Here is a 10,337-nt window from a genome sequence, read left to right as displayed (position 1 = left end):
GAAAACTCCATTACTGCACAGTTCGCAGGCGACACGGCACTGCTGGCTACTCACCGACGACTTAATACCATAGTAACAAGTAAATAACACCGAAAAATGGGCTACACTAAATAGAGTTAAGATCAACCCGGAAACAACAACAGCAATCATGTTCACTCGACGTCGCCCCTTACTTCATGACCACGATGAACTACACGGCAGACAAATTGAATGGACTACCAAAGTACTTAGGAATAACGATCGACAACAAGATGATTTTCAAACAACTTATTGAGGACAAACTGTAAGTAGGCTGTTTAGGTTTTCTTATTTGTAACGCCACGTAGCGCTCTGTATGAAAAATCACTGGCTGTGCTGTGTGCAGTCTGTGGCTGGTTTGCATTGTTGTCTGCCATTGTAGTGTTGGGCAGCGGCAGCTGGATGCTAACAGCGCGTAGCGTTGCGCAGTTGGAGGTGAGCCGCCAGCAGTGGTGGACGTGGGGGGGAGAGATGGCGGAGTTTTGAAATTTGTAAGAATTGATGACTATTAAGGTAAATACATTGTTTGTTCTGTATTAAAATCTTTCATTTTGCTAACTATGCCTATCAGTAGTTAGTGCCTTCAGTAGTTTGAATCTTTTATTTAGCTGGCAGTAGTGGCGCTCGCTTTATTGCAATAGCTTGAGTAACGAAATTTTTTATGTGGTGAGTGATTTGTGAAACGTATAGGTTTATGTTAATCAGGGACATTCTTTCGTAGGGATTTTTGGAAGTCAGATTGCGTTGCGCCAAAACGACTGCGAGTTTCACAAGCAATTCATGCAATTTATCCTCTAATCGCAAGTAAGGAAATGTGACAAAACTCTAAACTTCACGTATTCGGGGGAGTTCGGCCGCCGTATGGCAAGTCCTTTTAGTTGACACCACTTCGGCGACTTGCGAGTCAATTATGATGAAGGACACACAACACCCAGTCCCCTGCCGGGAACCGACCCCGGGCCCCCTGCGTGGTAGCCGGTAACGCTACCGCTACGCTACGGAGGCGGACACAAATGGAACAGAACAGATGTGTCAAACTTAACTTAAACTCTCCATGGTGGACTAGTACGGAACAAATTCATGTAGAACTCGCCATGCTTACAGTCGGCACGCAAATCATCAAGGCCACAAGAAGAACTCTCGAAAAGGAAGATAGGCTCAGGCATAAACGCGACCAATTCCAAGATCTAGCTATAGTTCAATCAACGCGCTGGCGCAAAGTAAATGTATCTATGTCTATATTAAATTATGATTAAGTTGGAATCATTTCAGAAATCAGGATTAATGATACGAGAAAGTTAGTATTTGTTTTTAAATTCAAGAATAAGAGAAATCTCTTCAGAAATACCAGGTATGAGGGCCTAAAGGACCAATAAATTGTGCCCAAAGGCTCTCAAAAGTGAAAAATGTCCTATTTTATGTAAATAAATGGTGTCCCCGATAAGAAACCCTTCACCCTACAGTTGAGGGACAAACCTCCACTGGAGGTAGAACCCTGTCCATTGCACAACACAAAACAACAGCAAAATGTAACCTTTTTTCATTTTTCGTATGAAAATGTAACAAAAGATTTTTATAATAAATTTTACATGTAGAGTATTTTTGTTTGTGTTTTTTTCTCTGATTCCGTCTATAATATCCATTGGACCGATGACTCCTCTTCCGAGGGCCCAATAGGTCGGTCAACTGTGCGCCTCCGGAAGAGATGTCGCGGTCGGCGGCAGCGAGTGGGTGGCGTGGGAGAGAGAGGGGGTTGCGGGGTGGGGTGGAGGGTAGCGTCGAATCCTGGAGCTGCTGACAATTCCGCCCGCTGGCTCCTGGCTCCGTCGATTCCACATCAGAGCGTTCCTGGCGTGTTTGTGCTAACGCTACATACCATGTGGAGCTTAATTGAAAATCACTGTCCCAGTTCACACGCTCGTCGCGTGCTCTTATCCAGCACCCCGTTGATAGCCGAATCCCAGAACCCTTGGCGCACCACAGCACTCGGGTCTGTTCAGCATTGTTGCTGTGATCTGCCACTACAGACCTGTCAATCTGGTTGAGGCGAATGCTCGTCGCATGTTCTGTACAGCGCTGTGAGGTGCATCGCCGCGTTTGGCAGATGTGAGGCATGCGTTACATTCGGCTTCCCGAGTTCGTTTTACGTTTCATATTGCTCCAAACTATTAGTATTATCCTTGAATACTTCGATGCGCAAGTCACCGAAGTGGTGTCAGATCGAAAGACTTGCACCCGGCGGCGAACGGTCTACCCCACGGGAGGCCCTAGTCACACGGCATTTACATTTATCCTTGAATACTTATATGGTGTGACATAATTTTCGCCATTATATCTGCCTCTATAACAACAACAACAACAACAATAATAATAATAATAATAATAATAATAATAATAATAATAATAATAATTATTATTATTATTATTATTATTGTCATTGTCATTAGTGGCAGCAGAAACAACAGTAGAAATATTGCCAGTATTAACTTTATTAGTTCATAGTCAGTACTATTTTCTCACACTGTCTCTACGAACCCTCAAATCATAAGAATACTATGTGTCATATTAAAATAGTTATTTCTTAAGTAACTACGATGTAAAAAGGGTCTTGTATGTGTGAAACCCTGGTATGACGTCAGAGATGGCTCTAACCATGTCAGATCAAACAAATAAATAATTTCTTTATCACATACTAACTCTATTTTTGTCTTTGTTATAATTATTGCCTCATATTTATCCACTTCAAATGAGAGCTTCCAGTCATGACACCAAGTGAAAATTTTGGCCAAGTTTTTCTACATTTCCTTATCATCATCCAACGTCGATAATTTCATGATCACAACAGTATCATTTCTGACTTTACATATGAGCAGATCATTCGTCTGGCTTTGACTGAAAAATATTGTCAGCTTCACGCAAGCCTCTTTCTACGGACCAAGAGTTACTTTTAAGTTTCTTCCCCCCCCCCCCCCCTCCCCCTCCTTCAGTTTCCCTGCGCAGTCTCTTTTGTAGCGAGAGTGTATTATTATCTGTTATCGCAACATTCTTCGAATGGTACTATTAAATCAGGATGAGTCGGTATCTTCTTTTATTACCTTACATCAAGCATTGGCAACATTTGGTGACATGCGGGCCTGATTCACGCACTTACTAGCACTTATCTAACCTCGCAGGACGCGTCTTGACATGACGCGATTGCAGCTCTCCTAGCGCCTAAAGTTAGAAGTACGTTTATTGGGTAATGCACTGATATGAATGGAACCCCTTCTCCGACGCTTGGCTCCAACAAACTGTGCCTCCAAACAGGCATTTCTGACAAGTGTACCTCCCCATCACACCCCCTTCAGATTTCGTTATAAGTTGGCACAGTGGATAGGCCTTGAAAAACTATACACAGATATCGAGAGAACAGGAAGAAGTTGTGTTGAACTATGAAAAAAATAAGCAAAATATACAAACTGAGTAGTCCATGAGCAAGATATGTAACATCAAGGATAGGGTAAGCTCAAGAAGGGCCGTGGTCCCGTGGTTAGCGTTACCTCGAGTAAAATGTTTAATTTTTTATTTTCAGACAATTATTATCTGTCTGTCCGTCCGTCCGATGCGAGGTAACTGCGCCGTACTATGGGGACGCTACACATAAACAAACATCGAAACTCACGACGTCAGGTCGACTACAGCGCACGGAAGAGAGAGTATTCCTGCTAACGAGGCTCCCTGGCTGGCAGTTGACTGTTCGCTACTTTGGACGAGAGTGCATTGAATACGTGAGATGTATTCCGTGTGTAATATGAATCCAGCAAATATAGCTCGTGACTTCAATAAGAAGGTCAATGAATATTTTCCGAACTGTAAGGAATCGGAAAGTTCCTTATAGGATCATAACTTTGCGAAAATAATGAAAAGAAACATTTCACTCGAGGGAAGACTTGAACCAAGGGCCTCTCGTTCTGCAGCTGCTCACGCCAACCACGGGACCACGGCGCTTCTTTAGCTTACACTATCCTTGATGTTGCCTACCTTGCGCATGGACTACTCAGGTTGTATATTTTGCTTATTTTTTTCATAGTTCCACACAACTTCTTCCTGTTTTCTCGATTGATCTCTGTTCAGTTTTTCAAGGCCTATCCACTGTGCCAACTTATAACTAAATCTGAGGGGGATGCGATGGGGATGTTCCCTTGTGAGAGTACATGATTTTTATGTTCACCCTGTCTTCGGTCGTTTACATTTATTTACGCGTCGTGAACACTGCTTCTTTACTTACAAAGTTTTACAGTAGTTTTTTTAAATACTTAGTGCAAAATTCTGGGACGCCTTTAGTAAAGAAACAATGTTAACATTTGGACATGGGATGGCAGGCATCTTGAAATGTCATCTCGAAAAATTAATGCCTATAAAAGAATCTGGTTGGTACTAATTCATCACAAATTACCTTCAGTTTCCGTAGGTGCAATGTTCTAATAACGTCGAAAACGCACAAGAATTATTTAGTAATATACGAAAAGAAACAGAAAAACAAAATACGGCAATGAGGTAGGAAATCCAGGTCGACTAGTAATCAAGAGTAACTTGGTGCCTCTTAATTATAGATACTTCGTTTGAATGTGTTAATATCCAGTAACGCTGTTAGCTAGCAGTTTTTAACTATTTGTCCAAAAATACTTTCGATGACTGATCATGTAGTTATGAGTTGCTTATATAACATCAAATAAAATAGCCCGTCACATTTTTGGTCATTTTAAAATTTTGGAAAGTCTGTATCATTTGACCTTAGCATACTCATTTATCGGCTGTGTTATACAGAAGACCAACTAAAATCCTGCTGCATATCGACGTTAACGATATGGGCCTATAATTTAGTGGATTACTGCTACTAACTTTGTTGAATATTGGTGTGACCTGTGTGACTTTTCAGTCTTTGGGTACTGATCTTTCTTCGAGCGAACGGTTGTGTATGATTGTTAAGTATGGAGGTAATGCATCAGCATACTCGGAAAGAAACCTAATTGGTATACAGTCTGGACCACAAGACTTGTTTTTATTAAGTCATTTAAGTTGGTTCACTACTCCGAGGATATTTAAACGTTACATTCCGTTGCTTAAATGAGTTGAGTGGTGACGGATGAGGAAGAAAATCGGCCGGATCCTTTTTAAAGATTCAGGAAAAGATCACATCGAAATTGTCGGAAGAAGATCTGAATACCTATCGTCACGAATGCGATTTTAGTGCCGTGACTTGGCTTTGGTTCGGAAGAGTAAGTTATTGCGCCAGAGCGCGCTGATTCAGCTGGTACGCTACGGCACGTCGGAGGTAAACAGTGGCCCATGTTACATCGATTAAGCAGCTGCCGGAGCAGTAACGCGCTCGCTGTTTACACGCCACTGGCGTATCAACAAGAGCCCCGCTTGCCGTCCACGGCGGAGCTGTTCGGCCACACGTATCGTGCGGCGGCCGCGAAGTGGTAGGCACGGCGACGAGTGTGGGAGCAGGTGTGCGGCCGGGTTAGGAGCTGTGCTGCGGCCGAGACCGCGAGCACCTGCCGGAGCGAGCGGGCAGGCTGCGGCGGCGCGTGCGCAGAGGCGGCCGGCGAGGGGACGGCGCGCCGGCCGCGACCGCAGTGGGCCCAGCACCTCGGCGCGGCATGCTGCTGTCGCTGCTGGAGCGCCGCCTGTCCGGACGCCGGACACGTGAGTACCGGCGCGCTCCGCTGCCCAGCCTCGCCTTACGGCCGTCTCGTCTTACCGTCACCCGCTTCTGCACGTCGCCGTCTCACTCACAAGGAGGCAGCACGACCTTGGGGTCGGGGATTTGTCCGAAATTTTGTGTGGTGAAAGAGGAACCCTAACACCTCAAGTGGTTAAAATATTAGGACGCAGTACTCGGAAAATCCAGGGAAAAATCGATCCAAAGTTTCTTACAAGGGAACCTCCCCGTCGTACCCCTCTCAGATTTAGTCATAAGTTGGCACAGTGGATAGGCCTTGAAAGACTGAACAGAGATCAATCGAGAAAACAAGAAGTTGTGTGGAACTATGAAAAAAAAGTAAGTAGCCCATAACCAAGGCAGGCAACATCGAAGACAGTACGAGTTCAGGAGCGTCGTGGTCCCGTGGTTAGCGTGAGCACCTGGGGAACGCGAGGTCCTTGGTTCAAGTCTACACTCGAGTAAAAAGTTTAATTTTTTATTTTCAGACAATTATCAAAGTTCAGGCACTCAGACATAATCAACTTCGCTCTCCAAAATTCCAGGACATGTTCAGATTTGCTCGGACATATGCAGGATTTGATAGTCTACACGCGGAAAAATTTCAAAACGTTAAAAACTTACGTTTTGACACAACACAGTGTAAACTGTGCGACTGTGAAACTGTTGCATTCATTTGTTGCAGTTTCTGTGACAAACTCTTGTTTTCGTCACTTTTTTGGGAGTGGTTATCACATCCACAAGACAACCTAAATCGGGCAAGGTAGAAGAACCTTTTTACCCATTCGCCAAGTGTGCAAGTTAGGTGGGACAACATATTCCTGTCATGTGACGCACATGCCGTCACCAGTGTCACATAGAATATTTCAGACGTTTTTTCCTGTGGAGGAATCGGTTGGCCAATGACCTTGCGATCAAATGTTTTCGGTTCCCATTGGAGAGGCACGTCCTTTCGTCTACTAATCGCACGGTTTTGCGGTGCGGTCGCAAAACACAGACACTGAACTTATTGCAGTGAACAGAGACGCCAATGAACGAACGGACACATCATAACTTTGCGAAAATAAAGAAAGTAAACTTTTCGCTCGAGGGAAGACTTGAACCAAGGACCTCTCGTTCCGCAGTTGATCACGCTAACAACTGGACCACGGCGCTCCTGAGCTCAGATTATCCTTGATGTTGCCTATCTTGCGCATGGCCTTCTCAGTTTGTATATTTTACTTATTTTTTTCATAGTTCCACACAACTTCTTCCTCTTTTCTCGATTGATCTGTGTTCAGTTTTTCAAGGCCTATCTACTGTGCCAACTTATAACTAAATCTGAGGGGGGTGCGATGTAGAGGTTCCCTTCTTAGGTGCTTTATGAGTATAAAATGTCAGTTTATTGCCGACCTGCCGTCTGGCCTACATGGTTAGCGCTCGGACGCTTACGCCAGAGGTCTTGGATACTATTCCTCCTGCGGCACTTTTTTTTTCTTCTGTTGCTTGCAAAATTGCGGTGCATTGCTACAGAAGAATCGTGAAATTAATTCCCGGGAAGATTGTATAAAAATTCATTCTATAATTCACCGTCAATTATCGTCGCCAATATTCCGAGACATGCTTCAATATGCCTGGTTTGCTTCAAAACTATCAGAAACTCAAAACATTTTCGTAAATGTTAATGGGGCATGTTTTTGTACAGATTTATTGAAAAACGCCCTGTGATTGAAAAATATCCGCATTTATATGTTGCGCAAGATGACGCAAAAAATTATTGCTTTGTTTGTTTTTACGGTAATTACCACTGCGCTTCTTGTTTATAATTATTATATGTATAAAAATTAAATGTTTCCCAAGCGACTTTGTTATTCTGATTAAAAACCCAATGTTTCCCCTCATATAATTTACAATTAAAAATGGAAAACCCACCGCCATGAATTTCTGTTGTTGAACAAAAAGAAAATAATTTTTATTCAATAATGTAACTAATTTGTTGAAGATAATGTAGGTTTGCAAAACTTTCTGAATAATTGCTGGAATAACAAAAGAAAATGAAAGAGATGAAAAAAAAGTGCCAGAAGAGGAATCGAACCCGAGACCTCTGGCGTAAGAATGCGAGCCCTAAACACCTACGCCAGACGGCGGCTCGGCAATGGACTAACATTTTATACTCACAAGGCACCTAAGAAACTTTGAATCGATTTTTCCCGGGATTTTCCGGGTGGTGCGTCCTAATATTTTAACCACGTGAGGTGTTAGGGGTCCTCTTTCGCCACACAAAATCTCGGACAAATCCCCGGCTCCACGGTCGTGCCGTCTCCTTGTCAGTCTGGACACTGTTGGGCAGCTCCACGCTGACGCTACAGCTCGTAACTACTGTACACTGTGGTGACAAAAGTCACAGGATAACGATATCCACGTATACGGATATCGTGTTTACAAGCTATGAAATGCCAGTGCGTTGAGGGAGCAATCATTTGTACTCAAATGATTCAAATGGAAAGGTTTCTGACGTGATGATGGTCGCCCGACGGGAATTAAAAGGCTTTGAACGCGCAGCTAGACGCGTGGGACATTCCATTTCTGAAATCGTTAATCAGAGATCCACAGGGTCAAGCGTGTTCCGAGAATACCGAATTTTGGGCATTACCTCTCACTACGGACAACGCAGTGGTCGACTGCCTTCACTTCACGACCGAGGGCAGCAGCGTTTGCCAATAGTTTTCAGTGCTAACAGACAAACAACACGGCGTGAAATAACCACAGAAATCAGTTTGGGATGTACGGCGAACGTATTCCTTTGGACAGTGCGGCGAAATTTGGCAATGGCAACAGACGAGAGTACCTTCGTTAACAGCCCGACATTGCCTGCAGCGCTTCTCCTGTGCTGGTGACCATATCAGTTGCTCCATAGACGACTGGAAAACCGTGGCGTGGTTAGATGAGTCTTGGTTTCAGTTGGTAAGAGCTGACGATAGCGTTAGAATGTCGTGCAGACCCCACGAAGCCATGGACGCAAGTTGTCATCAAACCACTGTGCAAGATGGTGGTGGGTCCCTATGTTTTTGTTTACCATATGCTCCACTATAATGATTGTAATACTACATGTATGATTGTGTGTGTGTGTGTGTGTGTGTGTGTGTGTGTGTGGAGTGTTCAAATGGTTCAAATGGCTCTGAGCACTATGGGACTTAACATCTGTGGTCATCAGTCCCCTAGAACTTAGAACTACTTAAACCTTACTAACCTAAGGACATCACACACATCGAAGCCCGAGGCAGGATTCGAACCTGCGACCGGAGCGGTCACGTGGCTCCAGGCTGAAGCGCCTAGAACCGCACGGCCACACCGGCCGACGTGTGGAGTGTGTTGTAATATTTGTATTGGATGGTGACGACGAAAGAAGGAAGACGGTGGAACCCGGTGCCACCACATAACCCACTCCTCGAGAATAGCATCAAGGGGGCCGCCAAGCCTTACGTCCCCAACCGGCGAACGGATCACCATCAACAGTGTCATATGCACTCTCTTCATGAGACACAACAGAGAGGTTTGGTATTTGAACCAGGATATTGGGGCAACGTCTGGCGACCAAGAACCTTACAGGACTACCTGTTCTCTTCTTGCCACCCAAATACTAGCAGTGAAATTAGTTCACCACGAGAATTCGAACCGATCTACACTTGGGTCGAGCGCCACTGCATAAGCGTGCGTTGGCGACCTCGGCCACTGAGACGGGCTGTAGATAATAGTGTGGTCTGGTTCAGCTGGTCCAACTGAACCTATCACTGACAGAAAATGCTTATATTCTACTACGTGGAGACCATCTGGAGCCATACATGTGTGGCCACCCAGATTGCTCGACATGAATCCCACTTATGGGACATAATCGAGAGGTCAGTACGTGCACAAAATTGTGCAACATTTTCGCAGTTATGGACGGCTATAGAAGTAATGTAGCTCAGTATTTCTGCAGGGGCTTCCAACGACTTGTTGAGTCGATGGCGGCCGGCCATTGTGGCCGAGCGGTTCTAGGTGCTTCACTCTGGAACCGCGCGACCGCTACGGTCGCAGGTTCCAATCCTGCGTCGGGCATGGATGTGTGTGATGTCCTTAGGTTAGTTAGGTTTAAGTAGTTCTAGGGGACTGGTGACCTCATATGTTAAGTTCCATAGTGCTCAGAGCCACTGAGTCGATGGCACGTCGAGTTGCTACACTACGCCGGGCACACGAAAGTCGCACACGATATTTTTTCACCTCAGTGTTTAGCACTCGAGGACATGCGCTTCCATTCTTTCCGTAAGGGCGCAGTTTTGTGACAGGTGTGAGAAATAAGAATGTGCAAGAAAAAAAGTGAAACGGGAGGTAGAAACGAGAGATAAAGGAAAAATAAGAAAGGAATAGATTGGTGAACACCAAACTGGAAAGTAGGGTAGGTGTGCACGAAATGGAATCTTGTGGAGATTCAAAAGGAGTATAGCGAAGGCGAAGTAGGAACAGGCAGAAGAAGAAGGAAGAAGCAGTAGAAGAAGGTTGGAGGGCACAAAGACGAGAAGACGGTGGATACGGATGAAACGTAATCTTGAGGAGATTCCGACTGATCTGTGTTGCGCAACTGTTACACAAGACT

The 10,337-nt window shown here is 44.7% G+C and overlaps 1 protein-coding gene across 1 annotated transcript in view; it reads left to right on the top strand.

The window, feature by feature from the left end:
• The first annotated feature begins 5,656 nt into the window (after positions 1 to 5,656).
• Positions 5,657 to 10,337, top strand: part of LOC126361173 (uncharacterized) — a 698,690-nt gene continuing 694,009 nt past the window's right edge. Inside the window, exon 1 of the mRNA XM_050007769.1 lies at positions 5,657 to 5,709. Within this exon, the coding sequence (XP_049863726.1) occupies positions 5,664 to 5,709 (46 nt within the window). The 5' untranslated portion in view covers positions 5,657 to 5,663. The remainder of the gene's footprint in view (positions 5,710 to 10,337) is intronic.

Source organism: Schistocerca gregaria, chromosome 1 (assembly GCF_023897955.1).
Source record: "Schistocerca gregaria isolate iqSchGreg1 chromosome 1, iqSchGreg1.2, whole genome shotgun sequence".
In the NCBI taxonomy this organism is placed as follows: Eukaryota; Metazoa; Arthropoda; class Insecta; order Orthoptera; family Acrididae; genus Schistocerca; species Schistocerca gregaria.
Note: the sequence above shows the minus strand (reverse complement) of the source record. Positions and strands in the feature narration are given on the sequence as shown.